This window comes from Ursus americanus, chromosome X (genome assembly GCF_024610735.1).
Source record: "Ursus americanus isolate L20-20 chromosome X, mUrsAme1.1.p, whole genome shotgun sequence".
In the NCBI taxonomy this organism is placed as follows: domain Eukaryota; kingdom Metazoa; phylum Chordata; class Mammalia; order Carnivora; family Ursidae; genus Ursus; species Ursus americanus.
Window position 1 is genome coordinate 1,455,740 of NC_142164.1, and position 22,548 is coordinate 1,478,287.

Here is a 22,548-nt window from a genome sequence, read left to right on the forward strand (position 1 = left end):
TAGGATGTGCCCAGGAGTGACACTGTTAGGTCATAAACATGTACATCTTCGACTCTACTAGATAATGCCAGATTGTTTTCCAAAGTGGTTATACCAGTTTCCAGAGTACTGCCCCCTCCCCTGCTGTGTATGAGTTCCTGCTGCTCCATATCACTGCCAATCCTCAGGATCGTCAGACTTTTTCATTTCTGCCAATCACTGGGAATAAAAGGATATTTCACCTTGACTTTGATTTACATTTCCACAGACCTCCTTCTTCTCCTTCTCCTTCTCCTTCTCCTTCTCCTTCTCCTTCTCCTTCTTCTTCTTCTTAAAAGATTTCTTTATTACATATAGAGAGAGATAGAGAGGAAGGGGCAGACGGGGAAGGAGAAGTTTAAGCAGACTCTGCACTGATCGTGGAGTCCGACACAGGGCTCGATCCCATGATCCTGAGATCACAATCTGAGCCGGAACCAAGAGTCAGGTGCTTAACCAACCGCTCCGCCCAGGTGCCCCTGCAGTTCCACAGAACTTCTGTTCTAACTTGATGGACAGTAAGGTCTGGTCTTCTACAAGAGGTGGGGCAGAGATGTGAACATCTAGCAGCTTCTTTGTGTGTGTGTGTGTGTGTGATCTAGCAGCTTCTTACACAGATTTTCCATCAATCCTCCTGTGCACCCCCACCACCATACGTACATATTTTCTCTGGAGATATCCGGTGCTTCCAGCTCTTGTGCAAGCTAGCCCCTGCTCCTGGCTGCCTCCTCCCTGCTGTTGGAAAGTTTGCTCTGGTCTTTTTTTTTTTTTTTTAAGATTTTATTTATTTATTTGACAGAGATAGAGACAGCCAGCGAGAGAGGGAACACAAGCAGAGGGAGTGGGAGAGGAGGAAGCAGGCTCCCTGTGGAGCAGCGACCCCGATGTGGGGCTTGATCCCAGGACTCCGGGATCATGCCCTGAGCCAAAGGCAGATGCGTAACGGCTGAGCCACCCAGGCGCCCCTGCTCTGGTCTCCTACATCACTTAGTGCTCCTCCACCTCTTTCCCACCTTCTAAAACATTCTCGGTAGGCACTCCTCTTATTTTCTGTGGTGAACTTGTTCCTTTTTACACTTGTCATCCCCTTGCTGTCATTTTCATGGTGCTTTTAGAAGCAAGGACTGCACAGATGTTCAAGCTCCCCTGCTTTACACTGTACTTGACGTGGCTGTTGTATCTGTGGCTATATCCCTCTTTTCCATCCCAGGATCGCTTAGCTGTACATTCTCTCCTTTCATTCTTGCCAGAGACTGGTTTATTTTGCTAATTTCAGAGAACAAACTTTTGGCTTTATTGATCTTTCTTTTTTCCATTTCATTAATTTATGCTGTCTTTGTGATTTCCTTTTTTCTACTTTCTCCGGGTTTATTCTGCTGTGGTTTTTTTTCCTGAATTGGTGCTCATCTTATTCTTTTTAAGGCTATACATTTCGACCTAAGCACTGCTTGAGCTATGTCCTATATGTTTTTTTTTAAGATTTTATTAGAGAGAGAGAGAGAGAGAGAGAAGAGTGAGAAGGGGAGAGCACGAGTGGGCGGGGGAGGAGCAGAGGGAGAGAGAGAAGCAGGCTCCCAGTGGAGCAGGGAGCCCAATGTGGGGCTCAATTCCAGGATCCCGGGATCATGACCTGAGCCGAAGGCAGACGCTTCACCGACTGAGCCACCCAGGCGCCCCTATTTGTTTTCATATGTAGTGTTTTCATTGTAATATAATTCTTCTTGCACCAGTTATTTGGAAGTGTATTTTAAAATTTACGTTTGTACATTAAAATTTCCAAACGTATGAGGGGACTTAATTTTAGTTTTATCATTGACTTAGGATTTTATTCTATCACAGTTTGAGAACATGATTTTGTACAATACCAATTCTTTCAGTATTTGTTGATATTTGTTTTGTGGCCTAGGACATAGTGAGTTTTCTTAAATGTTCAAGGTGAACTTGAAAAGAATCTGTAGTCTCTAATTTGGGGATGTCCATTAATGAAGCTTTGTCTTCTTGAGCTACCATGTGCATTGAGAAGCGCTGTAATTTATTGTGGCAAATGTACTAATTAATTTTTCTTTTTACTGCTACTTTTTTGTTTGATATACATTTGAGGTTCTACCATTAGGCAGGTGCACACGTCAATGGCTAATGTTTTCGAATGAATTATTTCTTTAATCATTATGCAGTGGCCTCTTTTATTCCTCATAATCATTTGTGCCCTGAGGTCTACTTTGTCTGATGTTAATTTCTCTCCACTAACTTCCTTGTGGACAGTATTTGCCGGCTATATCTTTCCATATGTATCAATTACGGTTTGGTGGCAGACCACAGAACCACCCTAACTATGTAAGTCAAAAAAAAAAAAAAGGATTTATCATCAGGTAGGGACAACTTCAACAATCTTGGGAAGAAAAGGAGAAACAGTTCCTAGCCCTCTGAATTTGACACCTCTCCTGGGATCAAGAAGAAATCCTAACCCCCAAATTTAAGTAAAATGTAGGCTACTTCCCATCCCCCAGATGAAATGCCAGGCACCTCCTCCTTAGCTTGTCTCCTTGTATCTTCAACCACCAGCTGCCCCTCCTCCAGCCAAGGGTGCCATTGCCCACCTGGCCACCTAAGCCAGAGCCCAAGGGTCACCTTGACACCCATCTCCACTCCCCCCAGAATCTGAACCCCCCCCTCCTGACTTTCTTCTAGTCTTTCTCTAATACACCTGGGATTTTGAGCCTCAGACATCTTGCCTGGGCTGCTCCGCCTCTATCACCTGTCATCTCTCTTTATATATCATCTCTTTATTATGTATCAGTCATGTATCATCTAGCTATCATCACTCACTCACTCAATCAATGTACCTGTCATCTACTATCTATAGATCTATTTTTTGAGGTGAAAGTCACATAACATCAAATTAACCCTTTTAAAGGGCACAATTTGGTGATATTTATTACAGCCATCATGTCGTGTAACTATCACCGCTACAGTTCCAGAACATCTCCCCAAAAGGAAACCCAGCCCCTGCCAACAACTCATCTGCTTTGTGTCTCTATAGATTTGCCTCTTCTGGACGTTTCCTACCAATGAAATCACACAGTATGTGGTCTTCCGTGTCTGGCTTCTCTCACTCAGTGTCACGTTCTTACAGTTCATCCACGTTGCAGCAGGGGTCAGAACCTCACTCTCGTTTTAGCCAAATAGCATTCCGTTGTATAGAGAGACCACATCTGGTTTACCCATTCATGCTGATGGACTTCTGGATTGTTTTTGTTTTTTGATGATCACCAACAGCCCTGCTACGAACATTCACGTCTAAGTTTTTGATTGAACACCTGTTTTCAGTTTTCTTGGGTTCAAGCCCAGGAGTGACGTGCTGGGTCCCGTGGACAAGGAGCCTCCAAACAACCCTCCACACTGCCTGCCACAGGCATAACTGCACGTTGTTTCCATCGCTGCCTCTGCAGTCAGTTCGGGCTCCTTGGCATGGCCCTGGTACCTCCCTTCCTCTGCCCTCTGCACTACACTGACATCTTGTGTCTTGCTCCTGGTTCACTTCTGGGCTTTTGTGCAAGTGATCCCTCTTCGCAGAAGGTCTAGAACTACTTCTTCCCTGTTCCTCTTTACCCCACAGGGTCGGGACTCATCCTCTGTGGCCGCTCCCCAGCCCACTTCGCAGCTCGCTGCTTTTCCCACAGTGTCTCTCTGGAAGCTCTCATGCAGGGACTGGGCATCAGCCCCCTCCTCTCCACCCCAGCACTGGCCCCGAGATTGGTCCAAAGTCCTATTTGTGCTTAGCCAGTATTTTTGTGAGATGTTGTTACATCTACCTCCTCACTACGTCAGCTGGAGAACACACTGAACTGTCTTTGGGTGGGGGCAGGCAACCTGATGCCCCTCCCCATCCCCCCCAAGCCCTGCCAGACAAAGAGGCCAGGAGGCAGGACTGCACCTTCTGGGGGAGGCGTTTACTGAGGGATTGAGGGATGCTCCCCGGCCAGAGGGCTGAGGACCTAGAAAGGCACATGCGGTGGCTGTGGTGGGGTCTCCCTCTTAGGTGGCGGCTGGCTTTGCAGACACGGCTCCCCTGGCTGACCCCTCTTTGGCACTGAGTTGGGCACACAGGTGCCCTCACGCCCGGCAGCCCCAGCACCCGTTTCCCCCTTCAGTGGGCCTGTACCCCCCCACCCCACGGAGGTGGCTGGCAGTGTAGGCTGGTGGGGCAACAGGCGGCTGGGGGCTGGCTCAAGGGCTAGGTCACCTGTGGGAGGACCACGGCCCAGGCCGCCTTCCCTGCTGGCAGGGTGCTCGTGTTGGCAATCGAGATGGCTCCAAACAGGAATCCAATAAGTTAGCTTGTAGAAGGAAAGAAGGCTAGGGGCCAAGAAGGTCAGGGGCTACATTCTTACTATCACTCGCTAAGAAATGCTGTGCAATCCTTCCTCCCTCGGGCTCTTGGAGACTACTGGCAGGGAGAAGGGGTGCACGCAAGGGGCCCTGTCTGGCTGTGGGTCCTGTTTGGCTGTTTCTATGGCAGGAAGGGTGTCCCGTGGGATGGGAGCCTCGGTGGGCCATTTGGGTGGTAGCCATGGATGGTCCGTAGGGTCTCCAAGGGACTGAAGACGAGGGAATAAGAGGGACTGCAGCGTCAGGAGAGCAGGGCTCCCCACATGCAAGACTCCACACAAACTGGCTGGCGGTGGGCTGGGGGCTCACCCCCACCCCTTCCCGCTCCTGGAAGAGAAGAAAAAACCACCTGCCCCAGCCAGGGAAGGGGGCCCAGGGACAGGCATGTGGTTTTGTTGGCAGTCCTCTAGGCAGGGCAGGCCCGTGGCCAGGAGGCCTGGGAAGGAAAGGCATGCAAGGTAGGCCTGCGGCAGGGCTGGGTGTGGGGGTGGGTGGGCAAGTGCTGCTGTCGCCTTCACGTGATCCCAGGGCTCAGGGGGGAGCAGCACCCTGGAGGACCCCGGAGCCTTGGCCCAGGATCTGGCAGAGCTCCTGGAGGCGCCGCTGCATCTTGGGAATGCCTGCCAGCTGCTGCTCAAGCCGCTGCTTCTCCTCAGTCAGGCTCAAGCGAGCGGCGGAGTCTAGCTTCTCGAACTTCCAGCCACCCTCCCCATCGAACTGCAGCAAGTGCGTGTGGTACTTCCTAGGCCAGGAGAGGGACAGGAGCTGTTCAGCGGGAGACACTTGCCGGGCGTCTGACAGCAGCACTGCCCCCTCCCCGGCCGCCAAGCAGGCAGGGTGCTCCGTCCCCTCAACTCCATGCGGGAAGGGCAGGCACCTACCACAGGGAGGGCCGGTGGGTGATGGAAAGCAGGGCAATGCCAGCATCCTTGGCCGCCTGGAAGATCTTGCCTTCCACGTCGATGCTCACAGCGCTGGTGCACTCATCCAGGAGGGCGTACTTGGGCCTTGGAGGTGGGCAAATGCACTAGGCTGTGGACCCTCCTTCGCAGAAGCCTTGGCCTGTGCCACCCCGCCCCCACCGTGGGAACCCCGATCTCCGTACTGATTCTGCTTCTCATGGCTGGGCCCAGGCTGGGGTGAGGCCTCCTAATGGCCGCAGGGCACCTGGCTGTCCTAGTCAGCCCCCTGGGAACACGCAGGCTGCCCTTTTGTCTCTGCTGCTGGCTCAGTGCTTGAGGGAGCCTGCCTGCTGCCCGCCAGCCCGGCTCACCTGTGGTAGAACATGCGGGCCATGCCGATTCTCTGCTTCTCACCCCCTGACAGCACATCCTTCCAGTCGCACACGGCCTCCCAACCTAGGCAAGGGACAAGAGGCTTCTGTTCACTTCGGCAAGGGCAGGGCTGCACCTGCACAGGGCCCAGACCCAGGGGCAGGGGGAGGGGCTGAAGAGACCGGTGAAAGTGGGATACAGGGGCATATGTGACTTTGGAGAAGGCTGGCCCCAGGGTCTACATGCCCTGGATGCTTATCTATCTGGAGATGATACTTTAATAGTCAAAAAAGACTTGCGAGCAGAATTGTGTCCCCTCCAAAATAAGGAATGTGGGCATCCTAGGCCCTAGGGCCTCAGAACGTGACTTTATTTGGAGACACGGCCTTTAGAGAGGGGCAGTTATCACGAGGTCACGAGGGTGGGCCCCAATCCAACAGGACTGTGTCCCTATGTCAAGGGCAAAACTGGAAACAGACGCGCACAGAGGGAAGGCCACGTGAAGACACAGGGAGAAGGCTGCCACCTACATGCCAAGGAGACAGGCCTGGAGCAGCTCCTTCCCTCGCGGCCCTCAGAAGGGACCGACCCTGCCGACTCCTGGCTCTTGCACTTCCCGCCTCCAGAACGGGGACACAAGACATTTCTGTTGCTTGAGCCACTCTGGTACCTTGTTGCGGCAGCCCCAGCAGGCGCCTACAGGACCTAAGAAAGTGCTAACAAAGAGCCAGCCAATGCTTCCATCCGTGGGCAGCAGATGGTCATGGCAGAGCCTCTCCAGAAGGCTTCTCACCTGCAGGGCCTGGGTGCTTGTGTCATTGCCTGGTGCCACTGCCTCAGCAAGTCTGAGCAGAAACGACTCGGTGTGTCCTACCTCTGCTCTGTCTTCCCATGGGACTAGAAGTTTTGTCAAGGCACGTGGTCACCCACAAAAAAGACTCTACTCCTTAGCGTGCTTTGAGGTGAGGTGTATGGACCATGGAACTGAACTCTGGCCAATGTGTGTATAAGTGTGTTCCACACGTGTCAGCTTCTGGAACTTTCTTTAAAAGACAGATGGCAGGTACCCTTGCCCCTTCACCCCTTCCTCACTTTCTCCATTCCATGGCCTGGGATGTGATGTGATACGCAGAGCAGTCATCTTAGATCACAAAGTGACTTTGGGAATGGAGGTCACACATAGCTGAGCGACCTGAGGGGCCTTCACAGAGCTGGGCTGCCTCTGTCAACTGTGGTCTGCTTTCCTCAGGACTTTTGTGTCACAGTAAGATAAACCTGTAAATGATTTGAGCCACTGTTGTGGGGAGGGGGTTCTGTTATTCCCAGCTGAACTCAATGCTAATAGGCTGTGATGGTAGGCCCCAGCGGCCCAGGGCACTTAGGGGTGTCCTGGAAGACAGGAGGAGGGGTGCACTCCCAGGTGCAGGGTGGCTGGTCAAGCTCCCCCTGTGATGGAGGCAGGAAGTTGAACCCTGCTTTTCAGATTTCACTAAAAAAATTGACTCCAGCCCCACCTTGTCCCCCCCACCCCCCGCAGCTGAGCTGCTCTCCCCTCCTCCCCTACTCTGGGCACAGCGGGCATTTGCAGACAAACCTGATAAGCCCCTGACCAATGCCTTCTCTTGCTATTAGCCTTCCCTCCAGTCCTACAGTGTCTTTCCCAGGGGATGTCACCTCCTAGGCTCCAGCCAGAAACCCAAGTGTCCCCTCTGGCTCTGTGCTGCCTCCCATGCTAGAGGCCCTCTGTACATATACCCCGGGCTCACCCTTTCCCCAGCGGCCCTGCTCACGCCCAGGGTCTGTCCCCTTGCTAAAATGTGACACCGACCTGTCACTTCCCTGCTTAGAGCCTTCCAAAAGCTTCCTTCACTGTCAGGGAAAGCCTGGGCTCTCCTCACCTGGCCCACAGGGCCATCCCTGCCACTGAGCCCCAGAGCCTGGAGAGGGTGTCCGAGGCCGGAAGTGAGCACCCCCACTGGATGTCTTCTGCTGTGCCTGGCCTCCCTTGCCTAGTGAGCTCAGGGCTCCCCTGATGGGTGGGGCTTTCCAGGGCACCTAGCACTTTGGACTTCTGGATGTCGGGATTATCTTCATCCCTCGGGGGCCAAGAGGGAGGCAGGGGCAGGGGTGCCAGCAGGCGCCCCAGCTGAGTCTTGGGGCAAAGGGCAATTGATCAATGGCACCCTTCCTGGCGCCAATAGGTGAGATGGGCCACGTCTTCCCCTACCTCCTTCCCGCTGCAGGATGTGGTTCAGGTGCACGATGTCCAGAATGGCTTCCAGGTGCTGCTCCGAATAGCCTTTCCTTCGCATGTCCTCCACGGAGTCAGGGTAGATCACCTGGTCCCGCAAGGAGCCCACAGACATGTAGGGCCTGCAGGAACGCCACGTATCAGGAAGGGCAGGCCAGGCCCTGCTTCCCTGCTGACGCCCTGTGCCTGAGCAGGCTCCGTCACGGGCCCTGGCTGCCAAGGGCAGGGCCAACCCGAAGCCTGCAGATCCCCACCACAAGCCCCCCGCACGCACACCACGCACTGTGCACACACACCCCCCCCGCATGCACAGGTGCATGTGCACGCATCAGGCACACTCACACATGTGCGCGCACACGTCACGGCTACGAGGCTGCTCGGGGGAGCAGAATCTCTCTATCCTCTCCTGACGCCCCAAGCCCTGCCATCTCCGGGCACCCTCCCCCCCCTCACCTCTGAGGGATGTAGAACATGCGTTGTGGCGGGGGCTTGTAGAGCACGCCACCATATGCGGGCCAGAGACCGCCGAGGACCCGGAAGAGAGAACTCTTGCCGCAGCCGTTGGGGCCCGTGATGAGCAGGTGCATGCCCTCCTCCACCTGTGGAGGCAACGGTGGCAGCAGTGGGGCCTGGCAGGGGGCCGCGCGGACCTCCCTCCTCTCGACTGTGGCCCACACTCGGGCTGGTAGGTAGGCCGCTCTTGGTCTCTTGGTAAGGGGCAGCAGGGCCTGAAGGATGAGGTCGAGCATCCAGAGCCCTAACCAGACACCAGAGAGCATGGGGCCAGCACGACGAAGACCCCAGAAAGCCAACGTCGCCCTCTCTCCCCTGCCGTCCCACCTCACTAGGACTCCCAGCGTCTCCGCTTCCCCAGCAGAGTTGCTCTCCCTTGAGGAATTGTCTCAGGAAAGGTGCTTTCTTTCGAGTTTGAGGTGGACAGTACAAACCCCCAACTCTGTCTGTTCCTAATGCCCGGCCAGTCCTCCTGTCCCCGTGGGCCTCTCACTGTCCCCACAGGTACTAGGGCGCTGGGCCTCAGGCTCCCCAGTGAGCAGATTAGATTACATGGTGCCCGCTGGTCTTATGGAAATGCCTGCTGTAGGAAAAAGGCCAGATGAGCTTGGGGGGAGTGTGCAGGCAGGAGGGGGTCAGATGGCAGGGCACCTGGGGCACAGCCCCCCCATCACCATGTTCAGTTCCACTCTCAGTGACACTACTGTGCAGTCCCCACGACGCCTGAGTGAGGCGGCGTTACGGATTGAGCGGTGCCCCCCTACCAGATGCGTGTTCGAGTCCTAACCCCCAAGACCTCAGAATGTGACCTTATTAGGAAAAATAGTCTTTGCAAATGTAATTAGTTAAATTTACAGGAGGTCATCCTGGAGTGCGGTGGGCCCCTAATCCAATGTGACTGGTGTCCTGATCAAAAGGGGTCATTTGGGGGCACCTGGATGCCTCAGTCAGTTAAGCGTCTGCCTTCGGCTCAGGTCATGATCCCAGGGTCCTGGGATCGAGCCCTGCATCAGGCTCCCCGCATCGGGCTCCCTGCTCGGCGGGAAGCCTGCTTCTCCCTCTCCTACTCCCCCTGCTGGTGTTCCCTCTCTCGCTGTGTGTCTCTCTCTGTCAAATAAATAAAATCTTTAAAAAAAAAAGGGGGGGGTCATTTGGACACAGAGACATGTACACAGGGAGAGAAGGCCAAGATTGACATGAGGCTTCTGCAAGCCCAGGAACACCACTGATGGCCAGTAAAGCACCCAAACTGGGAGAGGCCTGGAGCAGACTCTCCCGCAGTTCCCTGAACACCAGGAGAGAAGCCACTTCTGCTGTTTGAGCCCCTCACTTTGTGGTCCTTTATTAGACCATAGAGGCCCTCTCAGGGGGCGGGGGGGACTGGGCCTCCCTCCTCCATGATTGATGTGCAAGGGCCAGTGTGTCAGTCCTGGCTCTCCGCCAGTTAGCACCCCAGCAGCCTCCCTGGTCCCCTTCCCTGGCCTCTCCCTCTTCTGCCAACCTTCTTGCCCCACCACCTAGCCGATCATGACTGGAAACCGCTCCCCTGTCTTCCCCAACATCTCCCAGCCCCAGAGCCCGGCTTCGGCCTTGCCTCCCACCCCTGCTCTTCTGTCCCAGTCATCCCTCCTCACCTGGCCTTGCTCCCTCACCAGCTGTGCCCTGGCGAGCCAGGGCCCCTGGTCTTTGCCTACTTGGCTGCCACGGGGCCTGCAGGGAAATCGTTCGCCTTGGATAAACCAGCCATTGGTGGCTCCCTGCCACACCCCAAGAGTGACCACGGCCACGGGCAACGGGGATCACACCATTGTCCCGTGCTGCTTGGGGTAACGAAATGGTGCCTGGCCTCCAACTGGCTCTCAGGGCCCCTCCCAGCACAGAGGAAAGGAGCCTCCACTGGCACCACCAGACACTGACCCTCCACTTGCCTCTTCCCAGTTACTCCCTGCCTAGTCATGGCTCCAAGTGACCCAGCTCTGCAGCCAGGCACACAAGGCCCCTACGGGACCGGCCCTGAGGTCCCTCAGCTCCATGCTCCTGCTACTTCACTGCCTTTCCTCTGCCCGCCTGCTGGGGGAGCCCTTCTTCCTCTATCTGCCTAGCTACCCTGAGGCTTCTGGGTGAAGCTTCAGGTGATCTCTACTCACCTCAGGGATGGGACCACCCTTCCTGTGGCCCCCACAGGATGCTGGGCAGCTGACTGGGGACCTTTGCAATACTTTAGGGGACCCAGTGTGGGGCCTTCCTGAGGGCAGTGCCCCTCCAACTTACCTCTGGTTCCCAGCGCCCAGCCCAGGGATGAATGAATGATTCCTTCTGGCTTCTGACACTGACCCCGCCCCCACAGGCCTCTCTGTCATTCCATCATTCCTTGACCCTGTCCGAAGCTCTGGGTAGGGACACAGGTGACTGGTGGGGGTTGGCCACCAGGGCTTCCTTTCCCGAGACAGCCTCTGTAGTGGCTGAGAGCCCTCCCAGTGGGCCAGGCTGTACCCAGCACACACCTACAGTGGGGCCTTCTTGAAGCAGATGGGTGGGACCCTAAGCCCAGGTCACTGGAGGAATCTATTCCCCCATAGTTGGAGTTGAACCCGAGTCCCCAAGTCCTGGGCTTCTCGGGGATGGAGGTGGGAGGTGGCAATGATGGGGCCAGGGCCAGGAGCCCTTGGGTGACCCTTGGCCACCCTTGGTAATCTCCAGTCACTTTTATGACTCTACTGTGACAGAACCAACAGTCAGAGACACGTTGGCATTTCACCTGGACCTTAGCCCGTTTGCCAAGTGGATCTGGGGAATGACAACACACGCAGGCCCAGGAGGCTAGATACCAAGGGTTGGGGCCTGCAGATGCAGAAGGCCAAGCCCAGGGTCCTGTAGCTCAGACCAGCCCAGCCAGCACTCCTGGGTCAAGCAACAACCCCCCCCCCCAATCCCCCACTTGACCTACCCTGATATTGAGGCTGGCCACCACCACCTCTCCCGTGGGCGTGATGATGGGGATGTTCTCACAAATAATTCCCTGTTCCACATCTACCACTTGGCCTGGAGAGAGAATGCAATGAAGGAATAGAGGGAGCAGCAGCACCCCTTCTGCCTTCTGGTGGATTCCACGTGCCCCCCCCCCCGCCAACAGCACACCAGTGTGTGGTCCGGGGCCCGTTGGGAATATGATGGGTCTTCCATGAGCCTATTCCCAAAAAGTGTCTGGTGCTGTGCTCTGGGCAGGGGAGGGGCAACATCAATTCTCTGGCTTCTGGAACCTGAGACATGGAGTCCACCCTTGCTCTGTAAAACCCTCGGCTCCTGGCACTACTTTAATGGAGGCTTTGACACTTGGGCCCCTCTTCCATAGTACCCTGGCCCCTGCTGTGGTCTTGAACTTTCTCTTGCTGCCCACATGGGAGAGTGATCCCCTCTACTCAGGGACTGCATCCTTTGCAAACAGAAATAAGAGAAATGTCAGCCAGAACCCTGGGAAGGCACTGGCAAGTGAGGGGGTTGGCTAGCAGCTACTGCTCTGGGAAAGAAGGCTGCAGGGGCCTCCCTGGGGCACAGCTCAAAGATCCTGCCCTCTGGGTGGGGGTGTCTGTGGGGAGGGTGCCCTTACCTCGGATCTGCAGGGGCCCCTCTACACGGACACCAGACCTCGCCACAGCCCCAGGCCCTGCCTGAGTGTCCTCCAGCTCCCCGGGCCTCTTGAAACGGCAGTGCTGGACATCTTCGAATACCTGGAACATCTCATGTACTCGGGCTGTGTAGCCGGCCAGCTCTGTCACCTGCAGGGAGGGTGGCCCTGGTTCAGACGCTGCCAGCGGGGGGGAGGGGAGGCACGGCGGGGGGCAGTGCTGGGCTGGGGGTACCTCCTTGTAGGATGACATGATCCGCTCGATGGCATCTGCGGCAGCCGTGAGGAGGTTGCGGGCAATGGTGAAGGCCTCTGTGCGCTCACTCACGAGCTCTTCCTCCTTCATCTCCAAGGCTGCCTTCTTCACTGCCTCTGAGTCTACAGAGCATAGTGGAAAGGAGGGGACCGGGGAAAATCAAAATGGACTCACTAGGGGAAAGACAAGTCTCTCCAGCAGATGGTGCTGGGACAACTGAGTATCCGCTTGCAAAAGAATGACCCTTACTTCACACCACCTACAAAAACTAACTCATGTAAGAGCTAAGACTATAAAACTCTTACAAGAAAGTGGCCGTAAGTCTTTGTGAGCTAGGATTATGCATGGCTCCTTAAATATTACGCCAAAAGCACAGGCAACAGAAGAAAAACAGATAAATGAGCTTCACCAAAATTAAAACTTTTCGGGCATCCAAGGGAACCATCCAAAAAGCAAAAAGACAACCTACAGACTAGGAGAAAACATCTGCAAATCACATACCCGATAAGGGTCTTGTATCCAGAATATGTAAAAACAACAAAGAGAACCCAATGAAACCATGGGCAAAGGATCGGAATAGACAATTCTACTGTATTTCCTAGATCTCCAAATGGCCAGTAAGCACATGAAAAGACGCTCAATGTTAATAGTCATCAGAGAAACCACAATCAGCTACTGCTTCACATCCACTAGGATGGCTGGTGGGGCTGTAAAATGGAGCAGCCCATGTGGAAACCAGTCTGCCAGTTCCTCAAAAAGTTCAACAGAGTTACCATGGGCCCCAGTAATTCCATTCTTGGGTATGCATCCATGAGAAACAAAAAATACACGTTCACATAAACACTTGGACACAAATGATCATGGCAGCACCATTCATAATCATCAAAAGGTGTAAACGACCCAAATGTCCATCAGTGGACGGATGGATAAAGAGACTGTGGCACGTGTACATAGTGCAGTATTATTTGGCCGTAAATGGTGGTGATGTGCCAATTCATTGTACAACGTGGGTGAACCTTGAAGACGTGACGCTGAGTGAAAGAAGGCCGACACCAAAGGCCACAGATCGTGTGATTCCATTCATGTGAACTGTCCGTGAGAGGCCGATCCACAGCAACAGAAAGATAAGCGGGTGCTGGGAGCCGGGAAGTGCTGGGGAAGGAGTGACTGCTAATGAGTCCAGGGTTTCTTTTTGGGGTGAAGATGATGTTTTGGACTTAGTGGTGATGGTTGCATAATTTCGTCAATATATTAAAAACCACTTAATTGTACACTTTAAAAGGCTGTATGGTATGTTAAGTACATCTCAATAATCTGGATAAGAAAACGAACCATTAGGAATTTGGCTTTCTTTTTTGGCACGAGCAGCTCCTTTCTCCTAAACTGCCCTTGCTCTATATCTTACACTGATGACGGTCCAATGCCCAGAGCTGCTGTACCCCCGAGTCTTTCAACACGAATGTCCGTTTTGGACCTTCACTGCTATCCCCATTTCTCCCTCATCCCATCCCTCGACACTGTATTCTGTGGCCTGAGAACGGCCATGCTTGATGCCCCTCTTTCTCCCTGGGAGCCTGTTTCTGTCTTGACTTGCTTTTCTGTTTCAGTCTAGACCCTGTGGTTGCTCACTTCAATCAACTTCTGTCAGTGGTTTTGACTCCCTTGACCCTTAGAGCTCCGACGAACAGGGCTTTCCCACAAGGAATGCTCTGGAAATGGTGATGGGGAGCAAGGGGGCGGCCGACTCTGAGGGTCTTAAGGTGTGGGAGAGTGAGCAATGCCCACTGGGGTATCCAGGGGAAGCTGAGGCTCCTGGGGCCAAAGTGATAGGAAGGAAGGTCCTGGGAAGGGCCCAAGGACTCTATCCAGGGGCATCTGTTAATTCAAAGTGAAAGCTTTAGGGATATGATGGCAGGGGTGGGGTGGGAAGGGGCAGGAAGCCAGCTCAGGGCAGATGGCCTCCAGGGCAGTACCAGGTGGAAAAGGCATGGGATGGATGGTCTGACTGCCTTGCATTACCTTTTCTTGGGCCTGGCCCAGGAATCCAGGGAACAGGACCAGGGGTGGGGGACGGTAAATCCTGACAGTTTATGGTCCTGGGCTTGCCTTCCCACTGTGCCCACAGGGACATAGCCCCCCCAAAGGCAGGGGGAACATAAGCTGTCCTGACCAGATGTCCTAAAAGCCAGAGAGTGACTGTACACAAAGGGAAAGGGTTTTCAGTTGCTGGGGACATCCTGGCAACAGCTGGCACCTCCCTAGAGACAGAACTGACTGCCTTCTATAGGTTCCCTCAGAGGCTCAGGCAGCTAAGACCAGGGCCCTGCGGCAGGACACCAGGCAGCTGTCCACCACAAGGCAATTCTTCGGCTGGGCCTTCCAGCCTTGCAGCTCCAGCAGGCCAGAAGGGCAAAGGTATCTAAATTTTCCCCAACTGGTAAGTGTCTGCCTCGTCCCATAGGTCCCCAGGGCTCTCATTCTCCTCGAAGCACCCAGAGCCCTCACTAGCCACCGGGTACTGGGGACACAGCAAGGACAAAACAGACAAAAATCCCTGCCTCCATTGAGCACACACAGCCTAAAGTGGCAGAGTGACAATAAACTAAATAGAGAAGTAGAGTAGACAGGATGTTCGGCTTTGGGAAGGGGAAGGGGAAGGGGATGGCAGGGGCAGGGGCGGCAGGGGCAGGAGCGGTGGTCTTGTCAGAGGAAAGAGCATTCCCAGCAGAGCTAGCAGCACTTGCAAAGGCCTGGAGGCAGAAGCATTGCTTCAGGGGAATAACAAGGAGGCCAGTGAGACAGAAGTAGAGTGAGCAAAGGGGGCAGGAGTGTTTCACATTTTCGCAGGTAACTAACTATAAAGGGCCACGTAGCCAGGGACTAGAGCTCATGCTTCTTTGAATTGCCCACACGGTCTGGTGTAGCAGAGGTTCCAGAAAGTCCTAGGCTTTCACAGGAGAGGACTCGGGGACTAGATGGGCCCCAAGGCCAGTTAGGGAGGAAAGTAGCTGCAGGCACTTCCTCACAGAAATCACAAGTAGGTTTCCTCGTGGGTGGATTCCCATGCTCCAGGCCAGGGGTGCTGACTGGGTCTGTCACCTGTGCCTCAATCAAGGCCACCCTTTATGTAAGGCCTTCGAGGTGGAAAGTAATAATCCCCCTCCAGTGAGATCCTTTCCCTTGGGGGCTACCCAGAGAAGGACAGCTGAGGGTACAGAAGTCCCAAGGTAGAGACACAAATAGGGAGAGAATCAGAGAGACTTCAGCTCTGAAACAAGTCAGGCTCTCTCTCTTTATATGCAATTAAAAACCCTGTTACTGGGCTCCTGGGTGGCTCAGTCAGTGAGGCATCTGCCTTTGGCTTGGGTCATGATCCCAGGTTCCTGGGATCGAGTCCCACATTCGGCTCCCTGGCATCGGGGGCTCCTTGCTCAGCGGGGGGACTGCTTCTCCCTCTGCCTGCTGCTTGCCCTGCTTGTGTGCACATGCTCTCCCTCTCTCTCTCTCAAATCAATGAATAAAATCTTAAAAAAATTAAAACCCTCTTACTACCAAATTGCATAAAATATAACACCTTTAATTTTTTTATTTTTTTTTTAAATATATATATATTTTTAAGTAAGCTTGACACCCAGCATGGGGCTCCAACTCAGGACCTGGAGATCAAGAGTCTCATGCTCCACCAACTGAGCAAGTCAGGTGCCCCAAAGTATAACACCTTTTCAAGCAGAGCTGTGCTCCAAGGAAAGCAAGGGAAATTTCCAGGAGCACAAAGAGAAGCTAGCAACCAGGTATCCTGTGAAATCTCCAGACATGGGAGAAGACAGGGAAGTTTCTCTTGTGCAGCTGGGGCTCTAGGCGCACTAAAAAAAAGGTCTCCTTTAAGAATCTGTAATTATGTGTCTGGAGTTCAAATTAATACCGCCTCCAAGTTCAGGAACCCCTCTTCCCCCAGCTGAGAAGCTAAGGTAAAATGGCTTCCAAGTGGTTAATTAACTGGGCGGGCATACGTGGCCCAAACAAAAGCGAATACACACTGCGCTGGGGAATGACCCCTCTAGTTGAGCTACTCAGGGTTCCCAGGAAGCCTCGTTGCAAAACCCACAGGGAAACAATCCACCATGAATGAAGAGCAGCAGATGGAAGATAAAGAATTCTGATAATCAAATAGTTGGCTAGAGACCATGGAGCATAAAAAGGAGCAGTCCAAAAGATGAGAAAATCAGACACTCACGAAAACAGTTTAAAATTCCTATTTGAAAAGAAAAATGTCTGTTTCCACATTTCTTTTTTTTTAAAGATTTTATTTATTTATTTGACAGAGAGAGACAGCCAGCGAGAGAGGGAACACAAGCAGGGGGAGTGGGAGAGGAAGAAGCAGGCTCCCAAGCGGAGGAGCCTGATGTGGGGCTCGATCCCATAACGCCGGGATCACGCCCTGAGCCGAAGGCAGACGCTTAACCGCTGTGCCACCCAGGCGCCCCTGTTTTCACATTTCTGTGCGAAAGAGAAGCAAATAGAACTTACAGAAATAGTAAAAAAAAAAAAAAAAAAGAACCTGTAGAAATAGTCACTGGAATTTTTAAAAAATTTCAAATCAGATGAAGCTGAAGAGAAAACTGAAGGACGAGAGAGCATAAAAGATCTGCAGAGATCGCCCCGAATTCACAGTGCTGGGTGAGAGACAGCCAATTGGTGAAGAATTGCAAAGGGGAGAGTGAGAAGAAAAGAGTAAAAGGACAAAACCGAGGCACTATTTGAAAAGATAACAGCTGAGAATTTTCCAGAACGATGGAAAAAATCTGAATATATGAAGGCCATACAACAAATCTCAAGCAGGACAAACAGAAACCTACAGGTAAACACTTCATAGGAAAACTGCAGGATGCCAGAGAAGAAAGTCTAACCAGAGAGACAATGCAGGCCACCAGGGGCACTGAAGCTGATAACAGATTGTCCAACAGAGACAATGGGATAGTGTCAACGGCTGAGAGGAAGTAACTGTTCACCTGACTCCCACACCCAACTAAACTTTAGTTTGGGAAACGAGTAAAATAAAGATGTTTCAGACAACAAAATAATCTCAAAGTTCCCATGACGAAAGGCTTGCAGAAAGAACTTCTAGAAGATACCTATCTGGAAGAAGGGAACTGGGCTGTGGAAAATGACCCATGAGCAAAAAAACCCAGTAACCAGACGGGTGAATTTAAACACACAGCGACCTGATAAAGCAATAGCCAGGCATAAAAACAGCAAGAAAGCAAACTTGATGCTAAGGTCCATCCAACATCAGCATCGCTGGTCCCTGAGTTAGAATGTTCTAAAGGCTAGGTGGAGGAGGAGCTACTGATTAACAGGGACTCTTCGCCAAGTATGCGTGTTAATCTTGCAGAGGGTGACCACGAAAAGACTACCAGTAGGGGGCCGAAATGGGAATCCTATGTCCCACTAGCTCAAGTGACAGGCAAGGTGGGCTTTCCTGTCTCCACTCACCCCCACCCCAGGCCTTAGGGCCAAGGTCTCTACCTGCTGCAACCTATCAGAGTTGTTGTTTAGGCACAGGAAAGCCAAGGCCCAGGAGATGAAGGAGCTGAAGCTATTTCCCCATCCTCCCAGTCCCAGGTCGCAGGGAACCAAGGCCAGGACGGGGTGGGCGAGGGTGCGTGTGTCTGAGGAAGGGACACAGGGGCTTCCTGACTCCTAGTCCCCAATCTCAGCTGAATGGTACCGAGGAGTGTGAAATGCTGTCAAGGGAAGACACATGCCAAGCAAAGGGCAACCAGGAGCTCTAGGAGACTGTGACATTTGCTGAGCTCAGGAGATCAGGTAAGGGCCTCACGGCCCTAGCAGAAGAGGCAGGCAGGTCAGCCGAACACCAGGGCCACCCAAGCCTACAGCACTCGGTAACCCAGGAGGACAAGAGAGGGTCCCCGCCCCCACCCCCTTGGCGGCCGTGGCTCTCACCTGACTCTGAGTAGCCGGTGGCGGTGATGATGGGCACGGCCACCATGAGCAGGCCCGAGGCACTCCACACATACTTCATGAGGAACTGCTCCAGCATGATGTACCACAGGCGCTCCAACAGGATAAGGTTAATCTGTGAGGCCAAGTCCTGGTAGGAGTGCTGCAGCAGGGCTAGCTCCACCTGTGGGGGGCGAGGGCAACAGAGCAAGACCAAGGGGCCTCGTGGTGACTACTGCGGGGGCTGCAAGAGTCTCCAAGCGCCGCTCACACACGCTATGTCATTTGATGGCCAGGACAAGGTCAAGGGCTGGGGGTTACAACTGGGCCATATTGACTGGGGCCAGTTTTCAAACTTTGGGACTGCCTGATGTCCTAGTACCAGGGGACAGTCACGATGAAGAGGGGACTCACCACCCCCACCTCCCGAGGCCCATTCCCATCCCTTCTTGCCACTACCTCTCTAGTTGGGACACTTACCGTGCCCCTCTCTTTGCCCTGCGCGGCTTCGGGACATCTTTGGGCAACTGCGGAGGGATGCTAGCCTGAACTAAGCAAAGGGCAGCACAGGAAAGCAAAAGGCAATACTTGGTTTTGAGTAACTTGGTTCCAGAGTCTCTACTTTGGCCCCACCTCCCCAGCCTCCCCAAGGTTCCCCTGGATGAGGACCCTACACCGCACTCTCCCACAGAAACCTGCCCTTTCCCCCCATTCCCGCACAGGCCACACCACCTGTGGCCTCAGGCTGTGGACAGCTGGGGAAAGGGGCTCCTGCACGGTCTGGAGAGGGAGACGGCAAAGGGAATGAAGGCACACCAGAGATGTCAGCAACTGGGTCATGGCAAGGTGGCCATTAGGTTGTGGGTTTCTTGGCAAGTTATGGGGAGGGGGGGCGGGGGGCGTGCCCCAGCCCTTCCTACCATCCCCAGCTCAGCGCAGCTGCCCAGCCTGGCACCATCTCCTTTGCCAAGTACTTTCACACCTGACTCTCCGATTGACTCTCATCACATGCAACAGTATGTGTACTCTCACTTCCACGGTACTGGGGACGCCAAAGCCCAAGAGGCAAAGGGACCTGCCCGAGCTCACACGACTTGGAGGTAGCAAGAGGTGTGCAATTTGGACCATCCTAGCAGAGCCACTAGGAGAGAACCAGATTCTCATAAATGACGCTCTGACCTACTAAGAAAGGTTTACCTTGTTCTCAAGCCAGGAAAAGTTTGTATGTATATGTGCGCGCACACGCGTGAATACAATCTAAATCAGCCTTCTCTGTGAGATCTCAATGAGAACAGAACACTGTGTTGTCTGCCCTCCAGCCAGCCAGTCACCTCTGCCCTAACCTGCTGAATGGAGCCTGGGCCAGCGTCCACAGGGACACCGGCTGGTGGAACTGGGGCGAGCCACAGGCCTGCACAGTGTAGGCAATACACCCCCACCCACGAGGGCCCATCACCCCACACCGCTTTCCAGACCTTTAGCCGAGGTCAAAAGGGACAGGCTGTGGACATACACCATGGTCCTCCTGCCCCCACCATCCAGGTCTGGCACATTGATTGGCTCCGCATTGAGTCCAACCCTAGTTCCTGAAGAGAGCACGCCTCCTCTGAGCACCCTGGCAATCCAGGCTCGTGCTGGAAGCTGGCACAAGTGCCAGCCGGGGCTGACAATGTAGCTGCAGGTAAGGTGCCAAGCCCTCACCCAAGGCCGTGGCTGCCTGCCAAGGCCCTGCAGTCCGGCGTGTGGGAGAGGAGATGGGTTGTGGCTGCAGACCAGGCATTTTCTCCCAATCTGGAGCCCGGCCTACACCCGGGATGCCCCCTCTGCAGAGTTTAGGGACAAGCCTTTTTTTAAAAAAAAATCACAGCCTCTGCCCAATGTGCAGCCAATGAGACGAGGTCTGGGGACAAGAGGCCACCTGACAAAGAGAGGACACACAGGCCTTCAGGAGGTGGATACCACTGTGCCCCTCCCTTGAGAAGCCCTCAGGAACCGAAACCGGAGTCGCAGAGAGCAGGGCCGGAGGCAGCTGCAACCCCCGGCATGAGGAAGGGGAGGGGCTGAGGCAAGATAAAGGGAGCATTGGCCCGGAGTAACCTTTCCCAGCGCCAGGCTCCCGGCAGGCCTGGCCCACTGGGGAGCTGCGCGCCTGGAACCCGGGCGGAAGGGCGGCCATGCGGGGGGCAGGGTGGCCGCTGGGCGGGCAGGAAGTGCGTCCTGCCGCGGTGGCGGCCTGGGCCAGGCATCCCCGGCCCCGGGCCTGGGGAGGCAGCTGAGCCGGTAGCCAGGCTGGCCTGTGGGCTCAGGCGGGGAAGGCTTTGACCCCAAGTACCTAGCACTGCCACCGCTGTGGCCGCTGTGCTGGGTGCTGCTCGTTAACCCCCGCTTGGGCTGAGTCATGCCCATAATGCCAGCCTGCCTGGCCCACCAGCTTGGCCAGATGCCGGCCTTCAAAGGGCCCGGGGGAGCCTAGGAGGGGCCAGGCAGCTGGCCGTGTCCCACTGCCCCTGCTTCCAGATATCAGGAGCCGCCTCCTGGCTGGCTGTAGGAGTGGAGCAAGCACAGAGCTCTAGCATCTGAAACCGCTCAGATCCACAGCTCCAAGGCCAGGACAACCACACCGAGAGGGTGAGGAAGCAGAAGTGGCCTGGAGCAAGCCGACAACCGGCCCAGGGCAGTCCCCACCCGGCCTTCCTGCTTCTCCATTTCTGAGCCTAAGTCTGGGCTCTCCCAGGCCCTGCCATCCCCAGCCTTCGTCTTCCATGACCTCCCCACACCCCTGCCATTAGCCCCAGCCAGACCTGGGCTTTCCATGCTGTCCATGGCTGCCTCCCCCTGGCCTCCCAGCCACAAGCTTTCTTCTGTGCCCAGTACCCCGACCTGCCCCACCTCGTGGCCCCCATAGAAGGCGATCTCTTCTGAGTTGGCCACCACTCGAGAGTGCATGTAGCGCAGCTCTCCCTTCCTCCGCGCCTCCTCTGCCACCAGCTCTCCAAACTTGGGTGAGAAGGCTCGCAGCACGTTGGCTGTGAGGAACACAACGAGGCCAGCAATGGCCGAGGGCCAGGCTGTGCCGGCCCCACGGGAGCGGGCTGCTCGAAGCAAGGTGTAGGCGGTCACGGCAACATCCAGGAGCGGCTTGGTGAGGTTGGAGTAGAGGTGGGCCACGGAGGCAGCAAAGGCCACCACGTCCTCCGTCAGGGACTGGTCAGGGTTGCGAAGCCGCCCATCCATGTTGCTGACTCTGTAGTAGGTCTGCTGGGAGAAGTAAAGGCTGTAGGCATGGGCCACTAGACGGCTGCGGAAAGACAGGGCCAGTTGGCCCTCTAGGTACCGGATGGCACTGTTGATGAAGGTGGCAGGGAGAGCGATGAGGAGCCATTGCAGGAGCTGCCAGCCGAAGGCCTGTGGGTCCTTGCGCACGATGCAGCGGGCCAGCCGACCGTCCAGGCGGGCCACATATACTGACAGGAAAGTCCGGCTCACTAGGGAGGCCGAGTGCAGCGCCAGCAGCCCCGTTTCCCGGCACAGGGTCCTGGGGAAGAGCAGCCGCAGGAGCCCCAAGAGCCGCTGTAAGAACACCCGGTTCACGCTAGCCTTAGCCGCTGTGGCCCCAGAGATCTCCTGCGTGGCCTCCCCTGCTGGTACCTGAGGGCCCCTGGTCGCAGCCAGGTATTGCCGCACCAAAGGGTAGATTTTGTGGGCTCCATAGGCTGTGAGGGCCAGGACCAGAGCTGTGCGCTTCAGCGTGGTCACCCGGGAGGACCGGGGGGTGGAGAGTACCGGCATGTCACCTGGGTTGGATGCACAGGGCTGGGACTGGTGCCTGAGGCAGAAGTCGAGGCAGGTGGCTGGAAGGGTTGTTGCTCTGACCCCCAGCTCCTTGTCTAGGCAACTGGAAACCTTGCAGTGGTCCCTGAGACTGTCGCGTTAGGCCACCGGGGCGGTGCTGGGGCCCCTGGTGCGGTGGGCTCAGGGCTCTCCAGGGTAGCGGCCTCTTCAGGCAGCCAAGATGGAGAAACTTGTCAGGCCCCTAGCCCCTGGGGTCAGAGCCTCGGGGTGGGGGGGGGGTGTCAGCAGAGAGGGCGTCTCTTCCTCTCCACCTCCTTCTCCGCCTCCGCCTCCGCCTCCTCCTCCTCTCTTGGTGGCGCCCCTCCCCGGGGCACCAGGCGCGTCCGTCCGCTCCGCAGCCTGGCTGAAGCCGACAGTGACTCCACCACCCACCCCTCCCCAGGGGCGAGTCGGGGGGAAGGGGAGGAGG

At 55.1% G+C, this 22,548-nt stretch overlaps 2 protein-coding genes across 2 annotated transcripts in view; one reads left to right on the forward strand and one right to left on the reverse strand.

Annotated features, from left to right (window-relative positions):
• Window positions 1-3,947: 3,947 nt before the first annotated feature.
• On the reverse strand, window positions 3,948-22,513 carry ABCD1 (ATP binding cassette subfamily D member 1). Its single transcript, XM_045802414.2, has 10 exons — window positions 21,177-22,513; window positions 18,291-18,471; window positions 12,306-12,448; window positions 12,053-12,221; window positions 11,393-11,487; window positions 8,386-8,531; window positions 7,909-8,054; window positions 5,681-5,765; window positions 5,289-5,414; window positions 3,948-5,149 (listed from the first exon to the last, which is right to left on the reverse strand). The coding sequence occupies exons 1-10, from the start codon at window positions 22,074-22,076 to the stop codon at window positions 4,939-4,941; spliced, it is 2,202 nt and encodes a 733-aa protein (XP_045658370.1). The 5' UTR covers window positions 22,077-22,513; the 3' UTR covers window positions 3,948-4,938.
• Window positions 19,872-22,548, forward strand: part of BCAP31 (B cell receptor associated protein 31) — a 31,290-nt gene continuing 28,613 nt past the window's right edge. The window contains exon 1 of the mRNA XM_087859703.1: window positions 19,872-19,968. The gene's annotated coding sequence lies outside the window, so the exon portion shown is untranslated. The remainder of the gene's footprint in view (window positions 19,969-22,548) is intronic.